General features: G+C 42.6%; 1 protein-coding gene across 1 annotated transcript in view; it reads left to right on the top strand.

Moving 5' to 3' along the window:
* The window catches only part of LOC138283501 (complement component C6-like), a 662,914-nt gene extending 648,938 nt beyond the window's left edge, over window positions 1–13,976 (top strand). The window contains exon 18 of the mRNA XM_069221442.1: window positions 13,252–13,976. Coding sequence (XP_069077543.1) covers window positions 13,252–13,427 — 176 coding nt within the window. The 3' untranslated portion in view covers window positions 13,428–13,976. The remainder of the gene's footprint in view (window positions 1–13,251) is intronic.
* Window positions 13,977–25,009: the final 11,033 nt, after the last annotated feature.

The raw sequence follows: 25,009 nt of genomic DNA, 5'->3' as shown, positions 1-25,009 counted from the left end.
TCTTCAGCTCTTCTCCAGGCAGAGGTTCCTCTTGTTTCCAGAAGTGGTTCTAAAGTCTGTGGTTTTGGGTGCCTTTCTTATACCCAATTTCTCCTTTGAAGTAGGCCTACTTCAAAGTAAAGTCTCTTTTGAATGTGAAATCCTGCCTTGCCCAGGCCAGGCCCCAGACACTCACCAGGGGGTCGGAGACTGCATTGTGTGAGGGCAGGCACAGCCATTTCAGGTGTGAGTGACCACTCCTCCCCTCCCTCATAGCACAAATGGGTCATAAGGATATGCAGGCTACACCCCAGCTCCCTTTGTGTCTAGTGTGAGGTGCAACCAGCCCAAATGTCAAACTGACCCAGACAGGGAATCCACAAACAAGCAGTCACAGAAATGGTATAAGCAAGAAAATGTTCACTTTCTAAAAGTGGCATTTTCTAACACACAATCTCAAATCAACTTTACTAAAAGATGTATTTTAAAATTGTGAGCTCAGAGACACCAAACTCCACATGTCCATCCGCTCCCAAAGGGAATCTACACTTTAATCAGATTTAAAGGTAGCCCCCATGTTAACCTATGAGAGGGACAGGCCTTGCAACAGTGAAAAACGAATTTAGCAATATTTCACTGTCAGGGCATATAAAACACATTACTGTATGTCCTACCTTAACCATACACTGCACCCTGCCCTTTGGGCTACCTAGAGCCTACCTTAGGGGTGTCTGACATGTAAGAAAAGGGAAGGTTTAGGCCTGGCAAGTGGGTACACTTGTCAAGTCGAATTTACAGTTAAAACTGCACACACAAACACTGCAGTGGCAGGTCTGAGACATGATTACAGAGCTACTTATGTGGGTGGCACAACCAGTGCTGCAGGCCCACTAGTAGCATTTGATTTACAGGCCCTGGCACCTCTAGTGCACTTTACTATGGACTTACTAGTAAACCAAATATGCCAATCATGGATAAACCAATTACATACACATTTTGTAAAGGAGTACTTGCACTTTAGCACTGGTTAGCAGTGGTAAAGTGCCCAGAGTAACAAAAACAGCAAAATCAGAGTCCAGCACACATCAACAACATGGGGAACAAAGTCAAAAAGTTAAGGGAGACCACGCCAAGGATGAAAAGTCTAACATAAGGAAATTCCTAGTTCTAACCTATGAGAGGAGCAACCTTCACAGTAGTGAGAAACGAAGTAGGCTGTTTGACACTACCAGGACATGTAAAACATAAAAATATATGTCCTACCGTTTAGATACAGAGCACCCCACTCAAAAGGCTACCAAGGGCTTACCTTAGGGGTGTCTTAGGTGCAGTAAAAAGGGAGTTTAGGCTTTTGCCAGTAGTTTTAACGACCAAGTCAATGCAGCAGTAAACTGTGGTCCGGGCACTGCAGTGGCACGCCTGAAGCAAGTCTGAAAGGCTACTTATGTGGGTGGCACAATCAAAGCTGCAGATTAGCAGTGGTAAAGTGCCCAGAGTCCTAGAGCCAACAAAAATAGAAGAGAAAGGCAAAATGTTTGTGGATAACCCTGCAGTAAGGGATATTTCCAACACCTCCTATTCAGAGTTTCCAACACTGAAATGAAGCATTGTATGCATAATCTGTTTAAACATAACAAATTCCCAATTTTGCCCTTTTTATGGGCATTTTCCCTTGATCCCTTTCAGCAGGTTAGACCTGCTGAAATTTATCAGTGTTGTTATAATTATCATACGACTAATAATTCCAGGTCCTGTGCAAACTCTTGTTTTACACTAAGATCAAATGTAGCCCTTTATTTGTAATGGGTTACATTTTGTAATGTAATGTTAAGGGCCTTAGAGTCTGAGTGCAGCCAAGTCTCTTACTAACCACTCATGGGCCTCTATGAAAATTAGCTTAGATTTTCAGGAGAAATTAATTAAGAATTAATTAAGTTGTTGATATGAAAACCTGAATGATGTTTATGAGTAATCAGCAGTATGCTTCCGTGTATTTGGTATATATTTCTGTTCAATTAAATGCAATTTAAAAGGAACACATTAATTGATATTGCAAGCAGATCAGGCGTCTCTAACAGGTAGCTCAGGAGATACTGGTAGGTCACCACTACCAGGAGGTAGCTCCCTGTCCATACATATATGTACAGCACATAATTATGTGGTACATGGGTGTAAAGTGTAGAATGGTAAATCTATACTTACCTATACCTATGCACTGGCATTATATTGTATGAGTCAATATTCTTGTTATGGTATTTTGTAATCACCCAATATTGTGACATAGACTTGGGTGGTCACTGTTCGTAATTGCGCGGTCACCCCTATTTTTATTTTTGGGATTTTTGAATCTCTGCACACTGGAACACTGCTGCTGATTCCCTGCTGTTTATGCTAAAACATGTTAAAATTGGCTAATCCTTATTTAACTTTCCAATACAATAGTTTATGGTGCCAAAAAATGAACAAATGGCACAAAAAAATAAATGCCATTTCTTGACTATCTGTGCAGCCTTAACTCTTCTAAACCTGCAGACAAACCAGTAAAAATATCTATTTTTGAAATGAAAGAACCCTCCTTCTAAATAGGAAGTGAATCACCCCTACTTAGGCCTTGTGGCGAACAAGGTAGGTACCTAGTATTTAAAAGTTGTGCATGCAAGAATGTAGTGTTTGTGAGGTACCTACAGTGACTAGCCCCCAAAATCTATTTTCACTATAAAAAGACATTAGCTGTCCTATGAGAAAAACTAAAGTTCATAATAAAATCATTCCTCTGCCATCTCTGGTTTGGAACAAGCTACTTGGATAATTCAAACACTATTTTTCAGTGATGATGTTCAATTTTAAATATATATCTAGGAAATGTGACCTTTTAAAACTTCCAGTACACTAATTAGCAGTAGCTTGCCAGCAGCTAGTCCCTATCAGTGTTTCCCTTTAATGTGGTGTGAAACCTGGTTCCAGAGAAGAAAAATTGGCATACGCGTTTTGGCAGGAAGACTCTGGTATGAGGAATATGACTCTTTTCAGCCCAGGAAGGACAGCTGGGAAGGGCACAGGAATTTTATTAACTTGAAAAGTACCACAGTGACGCTTGTACATACATAGCAAAGAGAAAAAGGAGACCTTGAAAAGAAAAGTAAGCTTGGGCGAACTTTAAATTACGCCAGAATAATTCTCATAATTTCAGGTATTTTATATTACACATATTCTGCAAAATTCCTGAAATTACGCCATTATGCATCTTCACATAATTACATACTATTTGTGGTAACAATTTACCTCAAACAGAGGGGAACAACAGAACAACAAAAAGGAAAGTGAGCGGTTGTCGTTTGCAGTGCTTTTGTTTCAATGCATCCTTGCAACAAAATTTAATGCAGGGACACAGTTTGCGCTAAAGGACAGCTCGAAATGATGAATTTCCATTTTGTGTAAGTAGGCGTAATGTCCCAGCATCACGCAAACACAAAATACCCTAATTTCAGGCACTCCTGACAAAATACTTTTGCCTGATTTTGGATAGTTAGCTAGATCTCTCCTCCATCATGTTCAACGCCTTTTTTAATAAAAAATATTTTGATTAGAAACCTGGTTAGAATACATGATAAATGTCAAATATTGCACGGCACAGAGCAGCACAAACAAGACAAAACTGTGCACTTCACGCTCCCATCATTCAATAGGGGTTGCATACCCGGTTTTAGTTCCAATAAGGTTTGATTCGTGGGCATATTGTCCCTACCAGGCAGAGGCATGGTAGAATTGTGTGGGGGTGGTGTGCATACGCCGTCACTATATTCACTCCATCTCCCTCACACTTTTGTCCATTTCTTTGGGCACCCCGACCTACATATGTTACCTTCTCTGCCAGCATACACCAGTCCATGTACCGCTTCCAGTCTCTCAACACTGGTGCTTCCAGAGATCCTCATAAACTGGCAATATTTCTCTCAGCAACCACTATGCCCAATGTTATCAACAGAATCTCAGATCTTTTAAGATACATAGGTTCCCATATATTTAATAGACACTATTTAATTGATGGAGACAGTTCCTCCTCAAAGAGGTTATTTAAGCATATAATAACCAAGGACCAGTATTGTCCTATTTCCAGGCATTCTCAGAGAATGTGTATAAAGGACCCCTCCAGCCCGCATCCCATGAGGCACAAGCTGTCTGGTGACTTGCCCATTTTGGACCTAAGTGTACATGATAGGTATGTTCTGTGAAGAACTTTCAGTTGTACCAAATGAAACCTGAAGTGGATTCCCACCTCCCTTGGGAAGCCAGTGCTTTCTACACCTCGTCTACCAGGCTGCCCACATCCCTCTCCCACTGGAGTTTAAGGTGTTTGTGTGTCCCGGGAGTTATTCAATATTGTTTTATACGTGAGGGAGATGACGATTTTATGTAAGCATTCTTCTAATAGTGCTGAGTGTAATGCGTGCTGCACCTGGAGGTATTGGTAATACTCTGAGGGAGCTACTCCTCTCCTACTCGTACTCCTCTTGCAGGGTGCTAGAGGTCTTGATATCATTGTGTGGCCAAAGGTCCCCGATTTTTGATATCCCAATGAGGTCCCACTTTGTGAATCCGGGTAATACCTTGGAATCCCAGGGGGGTGGCTTAAGTTAGTCTTCCCTACCAACCCAGTGCTCTAAGTGTAGCGTGCTAATAGCCGATGGTTACCGACATGGGGCCGAGATTGTGAGTTGATCTGGGGGGGATAAAAGAGGGCTCTCAAGTACCCTTCCGGATGTAGTAGTTGTCTGTCTATCCAATATGCTGGGTCGTCTTGGGGCGTGTGCATCCAGTAATTTATTGTTGTCGACTGTGCAGCCCAATGGTATTTCTTTAGGTCAGGAAGTGCGATCCGTCTGTCATACCACCCCATGGTCAACTTGGTCAAGGCAATTCGAACCTGTCCTCCACTTCATAGGAGGGTCCGCAGCTCACTGTCTATTGCATTGTAAGAGGGTGGAGGGACCTGATATGGTGTGTTGTGTAGGAATTATAAGAACCGAGACAAGGTCATAATTTTGAATAGGACAGCTCTGCTCAATAATTACTGTGGCAGTGTTCTCCAATGCAGAATGTCTAGTTTAGGCCGAGTAAGGAGGGGGAGCAAGTTATGTGAGTAGTAACTGGTAGGCTTTGTCGTCACATAGATGCCTAAGTATTTAAAAACGTTAGTTTTTATTTCAGTGGAGCAGTCCCAGGGGAGACGGGGAGTGTCACCCTTAAGGATATAAAAAATGGGCATTGTCCACTTTATTACAGAACCAGAATACTGCCCAAACAGGGACAGAATGTGCAATATAGGAGTGAGGGAGGTGGAGGGGTATTATGACATAAAGCAGTATGTCATCTGGGTACAGTGATATTCTGTCCTCCCAATGCTCCGTTCAGTTTATCCCTTTGATCTGGGGGTCCGTGCTCATCCACACTGCCAGCGGCTCCAGAGCCAATGCAAACAGCAGGGGGAAGAGCAGGCATCCCTGTCTTGTGGCCCGTCGAAGTGTAAATATCCTCGACCGTGTACCATTCACCACCACTTGAGCAAGTGAAGAGGAGTAAACGAGCAGATTCAACACCCTAAATTGGGGGCTAAAGCCCAGTCTCTCTAGTACTACAACTAGTACTAGAAATAAGTATATGGCACTCAACAGAGTCAAAGGCCATATGGGCATTGAGTGACAGGATCGCTGCATCATCTTGCAGGGACTCAGCTTGATGAGCACTCCAAGCATTCTCCTGAAGTTCAGTGCTGTGTTTTGATGTGGCATATAAGTCCCAGTTGGTCAGGGTCTATCAGTCTGAATATTATCAGTGTGGGTGAGAAGCCACATTTTGGCTGATATCTTGACCTCCGCCTTAAGTAAGAAGATTGGGTGATATGAGCTGCATTCGTCGTCTGGTTTCCCTTCCTTTCGTATAACGACTATGGAGGCCAAGAGTTGGTCTGGGGGAAGTTCCCCTTTCATCAAGCTTTCCTCATACATCCTTTTAAGGTGGAGGGCAAGGGTATTAGCTGTCAGTTTATACAGTTTAATGGCCTTACCCGATAGCAGGTTTCTATTGGCTCCCACTATCACATCCGTAGTGAACTCTCTGTCTAGGGTCTCTTTGTTATCAGCTGTTAGAGAGGGGAGAGGGATTTCTGCTAAAAACTCACGAGTCGTCCTCTGTGGTTGTCACTCCCGGGGTGTAATGTTCAGCATAGTAGCTCGCAAAGGACTCTTCTATCCCTTCACTGTCACTAACTGGTTTACCTGACTCAGCCTGAATAGCTCCCACCCAGCGGCGTCCTGTCTCGCATCTATCTAACCAGGCCAGTAGTTTCCCTGCCTTATCTCCAGCTTCATATAATTGATGTTGGTTCACTCTGTGGTGAGTTTTGGCTGCCTCCTGCGCCACGTCTTGGTACTTACATTGAGTGCTAATATGTATGAGTAGTATCTGTTTCCTGTTTCTAGAGATAATATTTCTCATTCTAGGGCCTTCATCTGTGTCCATTTTTCTTTCTTTTGCCCCACTACCACAGAGAGACCCACCCCTTTAATTACTGATTTAAATGCTTCTCATGTCATTTGTGCTGAATCAACTGAGGTAACATTTTCTTCAAAATAGTGCTTGGTCAATTTTGACAGTGTTGACTTACCATCTGCATCTTGAGATACCATGGGTTTGGGACTATCTGTCGATGGCCCCTGGCCTTGCATGGGCCATAGACCATCCACAGGCAGGAGTGGTCCGATGCCTCATGCAAGCTGGTGGGCTGGCGTGATAAGGTAGTCTATGCGAGAGAGACTGCTATGTGCTGTGGAGTAAAACGTGAATTGCTGTTCAGTGGGTTAGTGGGCTCGCCACACATCCATCAAGCCCTGAGTGGTCAGAAAGTTGATCAGAGGTTGTTTCGGGGGAATCAGCTGTTTGGGGGGTTGTCGATCAGTGGTGCTACAGAGTGTTGTGTTAAGGTCCCCTCCCAATATTAGTTCGCTCGGGGGGAAGACTGAGGAAGAGAGTGTTCAGTTCAGGGAGTATGCTGTTGTGTAATCTTGGGGGAATGTACACTGATAATATATTCATTACTGTTACCTCCCAGCTCCCGGAGTGGGCCATGTATCAACCCAGTTTGTCTGACCAAGTGTGTTTGATGTCTAGGGGAAATGATTTTTTCACAACTATACCCACCCCCCAGAGGTGACAGTGTAGCCAGCAGGTGCTACCATTTTATATCCCCATCTGTCTAGTGCATGGCATCTATTCCCTAGGAGGTGGGTCTCCTGCAGGAGGGCCACATTCGGGGAATGTCTTTTGAAGTAATGTAGGACCATTCCCCTTTTGACTTTGTCCCTGAGTCCGTTGACATTCCAGGAAAGGATGCACAATACTAGCTTATTTATGTGTGTGGGAGTGGTTGAGAATGTGTGGACTTGTGTGGACTGTGGCGACCAGAGGTATGGACTGTGACAGCCATGGAAAGTGTATAGTACCAGTGTCCTGCATCATCACTCTGTGCATAATCATTACCTGCCTTTACCGCAACTACAAAATTAAACAAATAACAATCCCCAACAATTTCTGCCCCCCTCCCTGCAATTTGGGTTTTGCACTATCCATCACCCCAATAATGCAGAGTGCCTATCGCCCATAAGTAACAAAACTGAAGAAGGGGGGAGCTTCTAGTGTCCCATGATCTCCTTCCTGTCCCCAAAACAGTTTTACCAAGGTGCGGTCTTCTTTAGGTGGCACCACTCCATCGGCCGCGGTCAGGGCACAATCATTCCTCTGTTTAAAGAGGGCATTCTGAGCCTGTCACAGGCTGACGTTCTGCTGCAATGTTCCCAGTTAATGAGTGCAGTCTAGTCTGAGTCACGTTCCTGGTGTGCATCAGGTTGAGTTTGCCAGAGTCCAGTGGGGTGAGGCTCTTGCGTTGCTCCATGTCTAACAGATTATGATTACCCGATTAGTGGCCTTCTTTTTGCTGCCTCCCTGATCTTCCCTGTTGTCTCGGTTTGCCGACCCTCTGCCAACCCTTCAGCCAGTCCCATGTTTCTTTCAGTGAGGAGAAATAGTGAGTTTTGTATGGGCTATTACCCAGACCTGTGATGGGAAAAGCATTAAGTGTTTAACTTAATTCTCTCTGAGGGCTTTTTTGACCTCAAGGAAGCTGTGGCGTAGTTTCTGTTCACGGAGTGTAAATTAGGGAAAAACCTCACATATGCATTTTCTATGTGGAGGGGTGGGGTACTCCTTGTGGTTTGAAGTATTACATTACAGTCTCTATATTTGAAGATCCTCGCTATGTTATGGCGAGGTGCTGTGCCAGGTTTTGGGGGTGCACCTGGTATTCGATGCACTCTTTCTACAGAAAAATAGTTCGAGATGCCATGTGGTTGTAACTGTTTCAGGATTAGCTCTTATACGAATAGGTCCACCCCTGGTCCTTCTGTTTTCACAGGTACCCCAATTATTCTAATGTTATTTTAGCGGGATTGCCCTTTGAAGTCTTCAATTTTCACCTTTAGTGTTGCTGTTGTAGCCTTGAGTTTGCATGCTTGTTCCTTGAGTGATGTTGAGTTGTCTTTGAGCACCTTCACAGATACGTCTGTCTCCTTTACTCTGGCACCCAGACTGTGGAAATCTGCCCTCAGTAGCGCTACTTCAGTTGAAACCGAGTCAATCTTGGATTCAAGAGCACCGCGTACTCCCTGCATAGCCGCCATTATGTCCTTTAACGTTAAGGTGTTTTCCTCTGGATTTGTGGTCTCCATTTCTGACCATGGTACCTCTGGCCGTGGGGCCCGACGACGTCTTTGGGCTAGGTGAATTTGTCGAGCTTGAGCTGGTGCCCCATTTTTGCTCCTCCATCATGCTTCAGCAGAGTCTGGGGTCGGCAGCAGAACATGGTCACCGACGGTGGCAACGACGGACAGGCCAAGCTGCGCAGCTTGAGTATAGAGAGCTAGTCCCGTGGGGGCGGGGAGGGCTGCATACGTCACGGTGGCTACTACCCTCTTTCATGCCCACAGCCATGTTCACCATCACCGTGTCCTCCAGTTGTCAATATTTATGTGTTCCTTACCGTGATTTTCGTCTTCACCTTGGAGTGCCCAATGGTGTCAGCGCTTCAGTGGCAGGCATATTATCTCTCTGCAGTATCATAGAGGATTGAGGGACGCAGGTCACAAGCCTAATGCGCTATCTTTCTTTTCTCTTCAGTGATATTGAGGGGGGTTGCTTCCCGGACCTTTGGAGTTACTCTGGTGTCTCACTGGGTCTTGCGATCCCTCGCCGTAGCAGAGAGCTCCCTGGGTACCTTGTTCCACTGGGTTTCCGTTGCTTGGGATGAAACCTGGGCTCTGGTGGTAGGCTGTGTCTGGCTCACCTTTTTCTTGGCACTCCCGCCTCTCCTCTCCTCCAGGCTGTCGGATAGCGTGTATGCTTTCTTTTCAGGGGCAGAGAGCCACAACAGGCACCAAGCGGCCCAGCAACCCGTGCCCCCCCCCCCCAGGGTGTAGAGGATTGTATGTTGGCGCTCCCTCATTGTCCGTGGCCGCCTTTACGGCCTTTTCCCTGTATGTAGGTCTTCGCTCCCGACTGCGTCACATCTGTGGAGGCCCCTGTTATTGCCCTGTGGGGCTGTCATTGTTCCAGCATAGGGAATGGGGGCCGTGGTTTCCGCAGACCACCTATTTTTCTTATTCCCTGCCGCGTCTGTCACTCAACACCACAGCCTCACCAATGAATGCAGGCCCCACCCTCCTCCGTCATCTCTGAGCGGCTTGGAGTCACCAGAACAGCGCCTTGGGTGCCTCTGAGCAGACACCTCTTGGTTGTTATGGCGTGTGCTCCGAGGCTGGATAATTTATTAGATTTGGGGGGGGCTGAAGGCTGGGACCAACAGGAGCGCTACTACCATGCGTCCATTTTGTTAAACACCTATGTACTCTGCACCTCCATGGGCTATCCATGGACTCTGTTGCTGTTCATGGTTCCAGAAAATGTAGTTAAATGGTGTCCATTGGCAGCTGTCTAGAAACAAATTTGAAACCCATGATAGCTGGCAGCTGCAGTAATACCAATATATCTAAAACCAAGTCTGACCAAGTGTGTTTGATGTCTAGAAAAACAAGACATTAACAAATTAGCTTCTTCCTTCTTCACAATCCACTAAATGTTTACCTTCCTTTGCCATATAATTCACACTCTGAGGCGCATCAGAACTTATCACATGATGTTTCAAAAATATAGCTTGTAAAGTCTTCTAACAATAACAGCTTGTTATCATCACATAAGAAAAGATTTTTGTGTCACCTTGACCCCAAATGGCCCTTGTATGTTTGCCTCCTTGTTGTAAGATGCCTACTGACAGCATAGAGTGGACTTTGGGTGAGCCTGTTGCTCATTATTGGATGTCTTTCTTGTATATCTCAAGTTCCTGCAACTTAATGGGGGATTTCTTCTTTACATTGTATCTGATTGGATAAGTTGTATAATTTCACTGTTGACGTGAGGACTGTTTTTCATTTCTCTTTTAGCACTCCATTGAAATGCATTGCTTTCTTCTCTGTCTACCTCCCTACCCCAGCTCTCTCTATCAACTTTCCACTTCTGCACTGGCATCTTCCATCCCACCCGACATCCAATTTTTTTTTTTTTTTGTGAGGACCCAGCAGGTGCATACTGCTTCCAACTACTCGCTTCTGACTGTTTCCATGACATCCTGTGCCATAGCCTGGTTTTCCACCCGCAAGCATGTTGGTAGGCTGTTCCTTAATCAGTTAATAGGTATATTAACTTCTCTTCTTTCTATAGAGCATCTGGAAATTATAATTTCTACTGGAAATACACTGTCTTGTCTCACTAGTCACATTTTGTGCTGTGGTGAATTACTGGTTGTTCTTTTCAGCCCTCTTTATAATTTAAACATTAATATATATGACCAACTATAGTTTGGAATAGTAATAAACATATTGCTTGCCTGGAAATTTGAGGAATGTGGTGTTTTTCCCAACAAAATTTGTCTTTAGTTTCTCATTAATTATTGATGTTTATGTTATCTTACACATTACCGTCTCCTTAGTACATGTGGCTGCTTTAACATAACGTGTATTTATTTTTAAGCACATGTTCACTCATTGGGGAACCTTGGCACTGATTAATAGGTGCTTTGCCTCCATGTTGCAATTGCAATTTGTGCAGATCACACTATAGTTATGCACCCGTGTGGCACAGGAGTGATAATGGTGAGTTCAGAAATTAAATTATACACATAACCTTTTTGTGGGTTATGTTGGACTCATTGTAGGAAGAATACATTGGGAGGAAAGTACAGCCGTCTGCCCCATATTCCATCAGCAAAGATATGGATGGTATTTCTTTATCACTGATGTCACGTCACTAACACCAAAGAATAAGCAGGCCCAGTTCACGTTTAAGTGCATGGTGTGAGTAGTTTGTTTCCTGTTCAGCCTACCTTCTTTGGCAGCACAGTTCCTATTGTTTTCCTTCACATACCATATGCTGAAAGGTCAGTGACACTAAGGAACCACTAAGATTGTCAGAATGAGGCGTGGTGTGTGTAATGTTTAAATAATGTCCTACAAGCTCTGAGATTTGTGGATATTCAAGGATAATAAATACTGGTAAATATATCTAAATGTATCTATCTGCTATCTGCTGTATTTTGATGTTTTGTCAAGTAAATGGATATTTCTTTCTGCTTCCCTTTACTTTGAAAAATTAGTAAAATGTATTCATAATAGCTCTTAAATGTAAAACCTGCCTCTCTCATTGCAATTGATTCTATATTTGTGCTTAGGTCTTATGTTTTCTGCACTCTAATATAATGAAATTAACAGAACAGATATTAGAAAGAAAAAAGTATTCACCCATTTTAAAGGAACACTTTTAATTTGGTGACATGCACCACTCCGACGTAGCCCACGTGTTAAACATTAAGTTGTTGGGCTTTGCGACAGTCATCATTTACCTGAAATGGTTCTTGTCTCCGTCTTGCCATTCTGAAAGGAAGACCTTGTCAACAGGGCTGCCGTACTATGATTGCACGCAGAACTGCATCACAAATGTGAGCCCTGGGGATTATAGTGTCAGGCCATCATCATCATCATCATCATCATCATCATCACGATTCTTTATTTCGAAATCCAAATGATCGATAAAAGAATACAGCATAAAGATAAAACACAAAGCAGCATCAAGATAAAAACAAGCATTAATCAAGTGACAATTCATTTTCCAAAAAAAAAAAAACTTCATGCAAGCAAGGCATCCTCCACAATAGCTCTATACAGGTGTTAAAATCAGCTAACTTTCTAAAAACAAGGGTTCCTCCCTCATACTTCCAAAATAACATAAAAATAAATTCATATTTTATGCACATAGGGTGGATTAGATCAACATAATACTACCCGAAACACAACATAGTACATATGAAGACAGTACATAAGCAACTGGCCGCCCATAATAGTTATATATTATGTCTGTTCTGTCGTTTTCTGATCTTATTAGCTTCCTTTAAAAAACACAAAATGGATAAGCAGGAAAATTCATCCTTTAACAATTGCAAGAGTTAAAGGTGATAGGACCACACATTAAGTGTCTGTGATGCACTTGGAATTTCTCCCAATCTATGGTGGGATTTTCTAAAATTTGCCTATGTGAGTCTACTATGGTTTAAAGGGGGGCCAGACAGGAGAGGAGCTGACAGAAAGAGAGTGCAACAGGCTGCCATAATTTGAGCAGATCCTCCTATGGCATGTACCTTTCTGTTTGGTGCCACAAATAGGCATTTCTGATGATGGAACCCATGATGCTGCTGCCATTTGGAACACCACCTACCATTTCCTTTTTTTAAAGGTCAAAGGTACAGAAAGGAGTGTGAATGGGACACCCTCCGTTTTTCACAGAAGTACAATGCCCATTCTCTTTTAATTTCTTTTTTTTAAATTTGTAATATTTCGAATTCCAGTATCTAGTATTTATATTTCCATTGTTATTGTTATCAGCGATATGTGCTTAGCTTCAATATGATCTGCAGGGGTACATTTCACTATTTATCATAATAATTTTATTTTCATTAGACGTCCAGTGTTTGCGCAATGACAAGTGTCAATTTCCTGGTGTATGATATGGCATCCAAAGATTATTAAATGGAGTTCTTCTAGAATGCCATTTAAGAAACGTATGTTTAATATTAAAGAGTGTACACTGAAAGTAATCGTAATGCCCTTGTATTTTCAGGGACACAGTGTTTCTGCCTCCTTCCGTATCAGTGTCCTAAGGACCAGAACCAACCTTCCTGTATCAAAATGGGATCAAGTGGCAGGAAAATGACGGTCAATTTCTGCATGTTAGGAGCAATGAAGTGTTCGAAAATAAAGGTAGAAATACTGCACAGTGGACAGTGTGTAGATTAACGTTTTGGAGTGGAAAGGTCTTGCAGGGAACACATACAAGTAGTCTGTTGTAAGTAGTGCGTGTTTGTATAGCTACTCAGCTGCACACAGAACGTGTGTCCACAGAGAAGGCTCTCCTTCGTGTCGTCTGCATCTTTACTTCATAAATCATTAAATTCTAAAACATGTGTATTAAAGTTTATGTATTAAAATTACTGTTTCCATGGTATTCCATAATAAACTTTGTGTCCTCTTGAATATTCTTTTTAAATAACTATAATTTTACCTCAATGACAGCTTTGCAAAATGTTCAAAATATTGACTTTTACTCAAATTATACAAAACAATGTCTTTCCAGTTATATTGTGAGGTTGTTTTGACTCCCTTCTCTGACTAAATGGGGTCAGCTAATAAGTAGTGTTCTGCACTTTTATCCCACAGTTTAAAGCACTTTTAAAGTGCTTCGGCCAAAACGACCTCGAGTGCATCAGTAAAACAAAATGAAAACAACCATGACAACCACTGACACAGACAATAGCAATGGCTTTAGATTTTGAGTTGATGGCTTTGTCAGTGCTTGTTTCTTTTGAATGGCTTTTAGTAAAATATACTTTACAATAGACAAATGGGTTAAGAAGGCTGATTAGAAGCCCATGTATATAAATAGACATGTAGTTTTTTGGATTATTTTCTAAAGGGGGCATGGCGTCTAAGCCAATAGGCCTGGCTTTAATGTGCTAACGTGTAAACACAGGAATGTACAAATACATCCAGATAACATGTGCTATGCCATTGTGCACCCTGCCTCTTTCTGTGTGCTCCTTGGCTGTGCCCTGTTTTTTTATTTCCCAAGCTTGTGACTTACTCTCAGAAATTCAGGAGTAAGCTACATTTACTCACAAAACAATCTTTGTGATAAGGCCCATTAAAAATTGAACTTTCATGGAACAACATGCACTTGCGGCAGATATATTTGAAGGTATGTTATTTGCACTTCTTCCTTGAATATTCTAGCAGAAATCAAATCGTATCAATAGCAAACTGAGAAGCTGTAGCATTTCTCTGAGCCCAAGCTAGCAGAGGGTTAAGTGAAGGTGTCAGTTTTACAACTGTAGAACAAAAACACTCAAAAAAACCTATATCTTTCTAAACTTTTGAAAGAAATGTATTTTTCACTTTTAGGGCCAGATGTATCATGTGTTTTGTGATCGCAAACGGCGAATCGCAAAAACTGCATTTTGGTGTGTAACTAATCCAAATTGCGATTCGGTAACTTGTTACTGAATCGCAAATTGGATTTGCGACTACATACCGATTCGGTATTAGGAAGGGGCGTGTCAAGGGCGTCCCTTCCTAATACCGAATCGCAGAGGTATGTATGATTGTTTTGTGACCATGAATGCGGTCGCAAAACAATTGCAGTTACCACCAATTTCAAATTGGTGGTAACCCATTTGCAAACAAGAAGGGGTCTCTATGGGACCCCTTCCCCTTTGTGAATGCATGCAAAAACATTTTTTAAGAGCAGGCAGTGGTCCCACGGACCACTGCCTACTCTTAAAAAATGAAAAGAAAACTTTTTATTTTTCATTTTTAACCGCATCCCATTTTCCTTCAAAGAAAGCGGGCTGAATAAAAATAAAAAAAATGCTTTATTGAAAAGCAATCACAGACATGGTGGTCTGCTGAGCCCAGCAGGCCACCATCCCTGTGACTGTAGCCAATCGCAATGGCTCGCAAATTACTGTTCTGGGTGGAAGAATAATGTGAATTGCCCAACAGACCAAAGGATTCAGAGGCTGTGTACAAACCCCATAAGTAAAATAGCCGTATATTTTTCAGTAAAATCAAAAGGGCTAGGACCAGACCTAGAAAGTAGCCCACATTTCTACACTGTGTCATTGTCCCATTTGGGACACACTGTATAGGTGGAAACACCCACTGTATAAGTGTTTTGCACAGTATAAAACACTGCACGCATGCAGTAATTTGTGCTTGATGCAGGACAATCTTTGAGGAAAACACATGCCCATAAAAGGGGCCTGCCCCCTCTACTTATATAGGAAACCTTTTTTATCTGTATTTTTCCTGGCAGGGGTCATATAGATAGATAACTAGATAGATAGATAGATAGATAGATAGATAGATAGATAGATAGATAGATAGATAGATAGATAGATAGATAGATAGATAGATAGATAGATAGATATGGAAATAGATGTAGCTCTACTATATAATATGGTGTGTTTTCCCCCTGGGGGGCAGAGGACATGAAAACAAGTTTGTTGGGGTTCAACGCATATGTCAGAAGGTGTGACCCCCCCCCTAACAATTTGCTATTTTATATTTCCTCTAGGGGTGAGACCACCCCACAGGGAAAAAACAATACTGACAGATGCCAGCTTCAAAGCGGGTAAATATGTCTTATTCCCCCCTCAAGCCAATTTATCCTCAACAATTAAATTTTTCTTGTCGTTCATCACTGCCTTTTTCTGTATCAGCTGCAGATTCTCAAATGACTGATTCATAGCTATTTCTATCTGTGAAAGCATCTTTCAGAGGTATATGTGTTGGTTTTAAAAAAAGCATTTAGCACTACAGAAAAATATGCATTTGCTAACTTGAGTCATAATACCTTACTGATAACACAAAGCATATGATGTTATCAAGAGCAAGAATTACATTAATTGCTTTATAGAGTTGCTTTGGAAGTAATGACATGGCTTGGAAGGATCCAAATGACAAGCCTTTGCCAGTCAAACAAGATCACTGGGCATTCCTTAAACTAAGAGAGATACCTTTAAAATTCAAATAAATCTCTCCCTCAATTCGCTGTAGGAGTTTGCAGTAAGACTTCAGTGGCAGGACCACTTCTTCTGAATGTTGGTTACACATTGCAAAGCAGGTTGTAGTTAGCCTCTTTTCCTTTACAAGACTTGATGGGAAATGCATCATAATCATCATCACTGTAATGCACCTTCCCACTGAGCACTAAATCATGTGTTTACTTAAAGCAGTTGTCTTAACCACCCTTTCCTGAGACATCTTTGGCCATGATCTTCAGTCTACTCAGGCAGGTTTCCAGAACAGGTTATGGCACCAGAAAAGTCATAGGGCCGTATTATGGCTTCGGAGGACCAAAATGCCCGTTCGCCGAAGTACCCACAGGTAGGTTGCCACCAATCTGGCTGCCTCTCTGCCGGGCCCATTATGAGTTTCCCATTGGCCCAGCAGGTGGGAACTCACTTTCCACCCGCTGGCCTAGCGGGATACGGCCTACAGCATTGTCTTTGGCTCATAATAGAGCCAGCGGCAATGCTGTAGTGCGTAGGGAGCACCAGCACCTGTCACAATGTTCACTGTCTGCAAAGCATACAGTGAACATTACGACGGGGCTGGTCAGGGGGATGCCAAGTGCATGGGCAGTGTAGGGGCAACCCTGGGGGCACCCCGTCTCTGCCAGCCTTTTCATGGTGGGGTTACTAACCAATTAACCACTGGCAGAGAAGGTGGGTCATAATCCACAGGGTGGCGCTGCTTGCAGCGCTGTCCTGGCAGATTAGGACCGCCAGCACTTCCAGACCACTGTGTGGATGAAAAGTGGTGGTGCTGGCAGTCCAACTGCGGTGCTACCGGCGTGGTCGTAATGTCGTGCTCGGACCACTGCATTGGCGGTGGTCTGACCACAACCACAAGGGTAGTAATGAGACCCTTAGTCTCAGTAACTGATGGTCTTAGAATGCTGGAGTATAGTTATGGTTCAAGCATCATAATACTTCAGAATCTATTCACCAGACTCAATAAAAGCAACCACCAAATCTTGACTGCAGTCTCTGATTGGATGAATCAAAACTATTTTAAACTAAGTAATCACTTAGACAATCCCCCATTGGCCCGGTCAACTTGTTTGTCAAATTCCAGTCTCTTCAGTCCATACTTTGGGCATGCATGTGTGTGTGTGTGTGTGTGTCTGTGTGTGAGAGAGAGAGAGAGAGTGTCAGACCATTTCACTGAACTTGAAGCATTGTCAAGTGTTTCCCTATTGACATCTGGATCTTGCTTGTTACCTTGTCTGCCTCTGTTTACAGGCTTCGTCTAATTATCACACTTTGGTGAATTGCTTAGTTTTTGTTATTATTATTATGTGAATTATTTTTGTTCTTTTTTTAAAGCGCTCTATTGCTCTTGGGTTACGTTCACACTATAGTTTAACCTCATGAATAAAAAGAGATTTTTCTAGAGCCTTTTCTAGATTTGTAGATTCACTGATGTAATAACTGAAAGCACGATCCCAACCACTGGGTCTGTCATTTCAATATATGAATAAAACTACACAAGGCAATATTTGTGAAAACAGCCCAAAAAGGCCACTTTTACGACCCCTGAGATAAAAACCCTAAGCACAATACAAGCATAGGAATGCTAGTAAATGCTGGACCAGTCAGGTTTAGGTCTGTTTAAGCACCATAAGGTGTTAACATTGAATTATTTATTACATAATATGTGTGCATATGACAAAATTGTCTCTGCATATATGTTATTTATCATAAGGATGGCAAAAAGGAAGATGATATATTAGAAACCTTAGGTCCCAGAGATTACTGTGTCTCCAAAGGGATGCAGCAAGAATTGAGAACTATCAGTATCTTAACTATGGTTTCAAATGAAAACTAGTAAATATAGACTCATTATTCCTCTATTTATGTGTTTTCACCAAAAAAACTCAAAGAACATTTCTGAGTGGGTTTGCTCAATTTTTGTTCTCCTACTTTATGAAGTATGCCTAAGCACTTTTAACAGTGTTAGTGTAGACAAAGATTTTTTTTGAAAAAGAAAACTCCCTGTTTTTTAATTTTCACCATATTCCGTCCATGTTTTATTCTGACAAAGGAAAGTAGATTATTCACACAATCTAAAATGTGCAAACCTAGATAGCGCTTTCCAGTGGAAAAGAAGAAGAATTTTTTCTAATTTCCACTCACAATTTACTAAGAACAATCATTACGTATATGCTCTACATTACAAACAACAGGTGACACAGCATGGCCAACATCATGGCCCATCTTTACTAATATGAAGGCAGTGCAGTGATACATGAAAACCAGCAATAATGCATTGGGTGAACAGGAAAAAATGTGCAACAACTGATGATGTTAGGTCATCCTATGGTGAAACTGTAGCTTTACAGCTTGTTTTTGAGAATTGTTCACAATAACCTGAGTATAAGTTTTTAATAAAACCTTTTAATCTTATTTCCGCATCAGGTTTTCATTGTGTAGTCAAATGGGTTACACTGTTAATTGATTTCTCTTGATTGTTATGTATTACTAATTCCTACCCCCTGCTAGGATGAAAAGATCTATAGACCTCATTCAGACCATACGGAAAAGCGACATCACATGTGTAGGCTGAGTGAGTGGGACTACCAGTTCAGCCTGGTATCTGTGCATGGGTAGGCTGTCCAGCAAGTGACCTTTCAGGGATTTGTGCTGATTGGTGTAGGTTTTCTAAGGTGAGCAGGCATTCATACTGTAATCCTGAAGTGCTTAACTGAAGAGAATGTGGTCACAGTGGCGGTTGGACCGCCGTGGTCATGGCGGTCTGACTGCCCCATTATGACCATGGCAGAGCCACCCGGGCCGACCGGTCCGACCGCCAAAACTGCCAGGCTGCTGCCAGCCTGAAGCCTGGCAGCCCGGCGGTTGTAATCCGCCAGGGCAGCGCTGCCATGGGGATTACGAGTCCCCATCCACCAGCCTGTCCATGGCGGTTCACACCACCATGGAAAGGTTGGCGGAATGGGGGACTCAAGGGGCCCTTGGCATGGGCAGTGCAGGGGCCCCCAACCACATCCCCGTTGTGCATTCCACTGCCAGTATGCACAATGGGTGCTGCTGCACCCGCTGCACCGCCACATTGCAGCCGGTTCTATTATGAGCCGGCTGAAATGTAAAGTCCCCGTTCCCAGCTGGGCCCGCGGGCAGAAACCCCTGTGGGGTTCAGGCCACCCATGTGGCCTGATAGCAGGATGACTTTGGCTGGCGGCCCCCACTGCCCACCAAAGTCATAATGGGGGCCTGTGTGTTTACTGTATTATGCTTTATTAGCAAAATCTGTACCAAAGTACAGATTCACCTTAGAAAGGCCCAGGAATTAATGCAACTGGTCAGTCTTATGGTACACAAGCATCAGAAAACCAAATATGATATTGGTTACATCATATCTGCATTCCTTCTCGTGCTTCGCATTTTTCACAAATGTCTGAGCCAACTCAAAGTACTGGTTTTCAGTTTCCCTGTTTGGCTATGTTAGTGACTCTGTTGTCCAGCCCCAGGACCAAACTTATTCCCCACATAGATGGGCCACTCATCAGGATTAGGTCTGGGCATGGGAGAAGGTTGAGTGGGATTAGCACTGGAATGTGCTGATTACCCTTTCACAATGAACGAGGGATCATCCCAAATAGAATAAAAAAGGAATGGCAGACCTCTATAGCCAACCACAGGATGCTCCCTCCTTTGAGGTTTGGGAGGGAACAGACCAAGCAGCTGTGGCATTTGGGGTGTGGTTTCAGGCTCCTAGAGATAACTTTTCATAGATTACTTCAAGTTAGCATTTTAGTATGCCATGGACTGATGATGTTTCATCCTAGGATTGGACAGAGGTGCCTACCTTCTGGGGCATTCCACTGCCACTTGAAAACCAGGGAAGAGCAGGGAGAGAGAAAATGAATTTCACAGAACCCTGAAGAAGACCCAGGCCCCTGTCTGAGGTACCAGAGCACCCTGGAGCTAGACTGTGGATTCACCTCTCAAAGGCCAGAAGTACTGGCCCCTTACTTGCTCTGAGGGATAGTATAGAGGGATTAACCTGTACGCTGACCCTGGAAGAAAAGGGTCCCTCTGTAAATTCTGAGGACAGGCCCTGCAAAGGGGTAAGCCTTCTTAGATGGCTACTCCCTGACTTCTGTCATCACACATGTGTCCTGCAAGCAGTCATGCAGGGCAGTAGACAAGTTTTCCTGGGAAGGTGTAAGTGTGTGAGAGCTTAACAGAAAAGCCTTGATCGTTTTGACCTGCATTTAATCAGATAAATATTATACATTTTCTAAAGCTGTGTGGTGTACGTTTAAGGTGTTTATACTGTGGTATTGCATGATTCATTGCACAAATACTTTACACATTGCCTTCTAAGTTAAGCCTGACTGCTCAGTGCCAAGCTACCAGAGGGTGGGTACAGGATAATTTGGATTGTGTGTGTCTTACCCTTACTAAAGCGAGGGTCTTTGCTTGGAAAGGGGTTAACCTGACTGCTAACCAAAGACCCCATGTCTAACACTGATCACATCTCCCACACACAGCAAGGGCTATATCCTGGATTCTATTTTTTCCCAATATCCATATGACAATGGATACCCCATTGCCAGTCTGCTTGTAGGATCACTTCCTAGTCCCTTTTTATATCCCAAAAATGGGAATAAGATTTTCTGCAAAACCAGAAAAAATAACTATCTGGCAGTGGTCCAAAGTAGATCTGACCAGATGGGAAGCAGCCTTACGTAAGTCAGTCTCAGTGTTAGAGGGAGGTGTTTCTACATCATACACAGTTTTCAATAACTGGATAAATATCACCTTAAATACTTTTGTCCCATTAAAGATTAGCCAGAAATCACAGTCCCATGACAGGGTGCAGTGGTTCTCTCCAGGGTTGAGAGACTTAAAGAAAACATGTAAAAGATGTAAAAGTAAATGGAGGGCTAGCTACAGTGATACTTGGAAACAGGTATATAGACAGCCTCGACAAAGCATACCAACATGCAATCCGGAAAGCTTGCATTAATGATTTCACAAATAGGATTCCTCAATCCACAAATTCATCCAAGGAGATCAACACTATTGTTATTTTTTTTTTTACAAAACCTGACACTGCAGGAACAGGTCTCTTCTTTCGGAGGCACGTCGTGAGGCACTTGCCAATCACTTTTTAGGGAAGCTTGATCTATTTATGATTCTCTGGCATAAGCATGCGATGAAGGTAAAAGGGGCTTTGGTAAGTCCTCATCCTTCAAAGCAGAAGCTGAGTTCTTCTCGTTTTCCCAGTTGGGAGATTTTAAATATTGCAAGCTGGGTAAAATCAGGCTCTCCACTAGTACCCACCCCCCTAGACACCCTTCTGAAAGAAGGTAATGTTGAGTCACAGCTTTGACAGACATGTATTACTCTTCCCTGGAAAGCTGACTGTCCCGGATGCCTGGAAGCAGGCCATTATACACCCGTTATTAAAAAAAACCTGCATTAAATCCAGGGCAGATTGAAAACTACAGACCCATCTCACTGCTGCCAGGTGTGAGGAAAATTCTAGAGAAGGTGGTCAATAAGCACCTCTCAAAATCCCTGGAAGCCAACAACGTATTACATCGAACACAAACAGTATTCCGTAAGTGCTGCAGCACAGAAACAGGGCTATTGATGACCACGGAGGATCTAAAAAAAGCCCTGGATCAAGGTGGGGTGACTGCGCTTGTTCTTTTCAAATTAAGCGCAGCTTTTAACACAGTATTACACTCCACTCTTCTTTGTAGAAAGGAAGACTCTGGCATCACACTAAAATGGCTAGCTTCATTTTTAACCAATAAAAGCTTCCAGCTCAGTGAAGGGTCTGTCATATTGAGTATTCATCAGCTAAATTGCTTACTGCCACAGGGCTCCTATTTCAGCTCCACTCTTTTAATATTTATGTTCGACCTTTACCTGATATTATATGCTCACTAGGCTTCACAATGGTACCTTATGCTGACAATACCCACATTACGGTCTCCTGCTCCCCTAATGTCAGTATCACTTCTTAAAACTAAGGGCCAGATGTAGGTAGAACACAAATTGCAAGTTGCAATTTGCGAGTCAAAGCGACTCGCAAATTGCAGCTCGCAATTCGCGATGCAGAAAGGTGTTTCAGACGCCTTCTGCGACTCGCTATGGGGTCGCAAAGACCCACCTCATAAATATTTATGAGGTGGGTCGCAGTTTGCGACCCCATAGCGAGTCTAGGCACTCACGGGGATGGTGGCCTGCTGGAGACAGCAGACCACCATCTCCGTGACTGCTTTTAAATAAAGCAGTTTTTTTTTCTCTTTGCAGCCCGTTTTCCTTAAAGGAAAACGAGCTGCAAATAGAAAAAAATACCGAAACCTTTTGTGTCGGTTTTTTTCAGAGTAGGCAGTGGTCCATAGGACCACTGCCTGCTCTGAAAAAATAATTTTGTGAGCCTTCACAAAGGGGAAGGGGTCCCGTGGGGACCCCTTCCCCTTTGCGAATGAGTTACCATCCACTTCAAGTGGATGGTAACTGCGAGTTGATTTGCGACCGCTTTCGCGGTCACAAATCAACTTAAATCGCGGTGCGAGTCGCAAATAGAAAGGGAACACCCCTTCCTATTTGCGAGTCGGAAACACATTTTGCGAGTCGGTTCCGACTCGCAAAATGTGTTTCTGCATCGCTTGAGGGCTTTTGCACCTCGCAAACGGCGTTTTTCGCCGTTTGCGAGGTGCAAAAGCCTACCTACATCTGGCCCTAAATATCTGTTTAGAGCAAATTCAGAATTGGATCATTGTGATCTGCCTCAAGCTAAATGGGGACAAAACAGAGTTGCTGGTAGTTGGTAACAATTCTTTTTTTTGGGGCCAACTCATCTGGCCTCTGTCCCTGAGTGATTGCCCCCTTCCCAAGATGGAAGTGAAAAGTTTGGGTGTTACTTTGGACTGTCAACTTACTGGATTCACAAGCAAAAAAGGTTGCAGCTAGTTGTTTTGGCATTCTTAGAGTCCTGAGGAAAACTCAAATAGCTCCCCATGCATGCTCGTAGAATGGTGATTCAAGGTCTGATATTGTCCCGCCTTGACTATGACAACTCCTTGTATTTAGGCAGGCCTTTAAACATTATGAACAAGCTTCAAACTATTCAAAATGCAGCCACCCAAATTTTATTGGGCCTTCATAGGACCAATTTGCCCATTCAGCATTGGCTACTTTGCACTGGCTACCAATCAATAAAATAATTCAATTTAAGGCACTTTGTATTGACCGTTGTGCCAAATATAAAGTATGGCTACAAATCCTTCAGCACCTGTTCACCACATATCAGGCAACCAGAGATTTGAGGCCAGCCAAACTAGGTCTTTTTACCATCCCCAGAATTAAGAGAACCAGAGGGGGTGGTCAATCGTTTTCCTATCTTGTCCCCAAATTGTGGAATTCATTACTGATCAACTTCTGACTTAATGATAATCAGACCAGCTTTAGGAAACATCTGAAAACCTATTTGGATGCCTAAGCCTAGTTGGATGCCTAGATGGGCTACCACAGTAATCATTTAAAATGTATCTGTAGGTCAAAATGGTCTCTCTCAATTTTGTCTGACAGCGCTGGAAAGCCCAATTCATGTAGCCATGCACTCAAGACAAACATGATAATAATAATAAAAATAAAAATAAAAATAAAAATAAAAATAATAAAAATAATAATAATAATAATAATAATAATAATAATAATAATAATAAGGATCATTATTATTATTATTATTATTATTATTGCAATTATAATAATAACTATCATTATTATAAAAGAGCAATACAGAATTATCTGGGGCCCTCAGAAATTTATTTTGCTTACTGTCCTTCTGTGGTGCCCCAGGAAAGGCAGGGACAACACCAATGAATTAAAAAATGTGTTTGGGGGCTGTCAGAGATGCAGCAGCCTCTAAGTAGATTTTTCACCCAGTAGTCACCCAAGGTCTTCGAAGAGATTGTATCTTTGACTCTGGAGATGTGTTTTAGATTTTACTGCACTTCTGGAGATGGTGCTTTTGCACCAAAGATTTGTAGTGTAGGAATTCCTGTTTGGGGATGCTATGGTTGATTGTGCATTATGTGAAAAGTAGAATTAAGACTTGTACACTTTTAACTGAATTGGGAGATATTTTTTTTGACAATGACAGGATTGCCAAAGAATAGGTATATGGTTTCACCAAGGTTTTATTGATAAACACAGAGTGAACAGTCAGTCATTGTGTTTTAAATAAAGGTCACTATCATATTTTGAAATGCCTTATTCACAACCCCAAGTTAAAAAGTGATACATTAAAGGTCTTAGTGAATTTCCTCGTCAGATCATCTGCCATCTGAAATGATTGTAATCGTGTTTTATTAGTTTTGTCTGACCTATTAACATTTGTTATTAATGAGGTGACACCTTGACAAAGTCAAAAAGGCCTGCCTTTTAAATAACAGTAAAATCCCTATATTGGGTCTGGCATATGTGATTTGTTTTGTAGTCATAGAGTCCAGAGCATACTTGGGTTTTTCACCTGCCTACTTGTAGACATTTCTAACTAATATGTAGTAGTCAGGTGTGTGTGTGTGTTTGTGTGTATCAAATAAAAGGAGTAATATTCCTTTTCATAAGAAAACACACTTATATAAATGCTACTTGTTTCAGACCAGTCAATAGGGGTATTAGCTCACATCACCTCCTGAGTAGGCCTTGGACTGCTCTGCTTCATTACCCTGAGAGAGTCAAATTCTTGAATGGGGTCCCTGGGGCCCAGTA

This window comes from Pleurodeles waltl, chromosome 1_1 (genome assembly GCF_031143425.1).
Source record: "Pleurodeles waltl isolate 20211129_DDA chromosome 1_1, aPleWal1.hap1.20221129, whole genome shotgun sequence".
In the NCBI taxonomy this organism is placed as follows: Eukaryota; Metazoa; Chordata; class Amphibia; order Caudata; family Salamandridae; genus Pleurodeles; species Pleurodeles waltl.
Note: the sequence above shows the minus strand (reverse complement) of the source record. Positions and strands in the feature narration are given on the sequence as shown.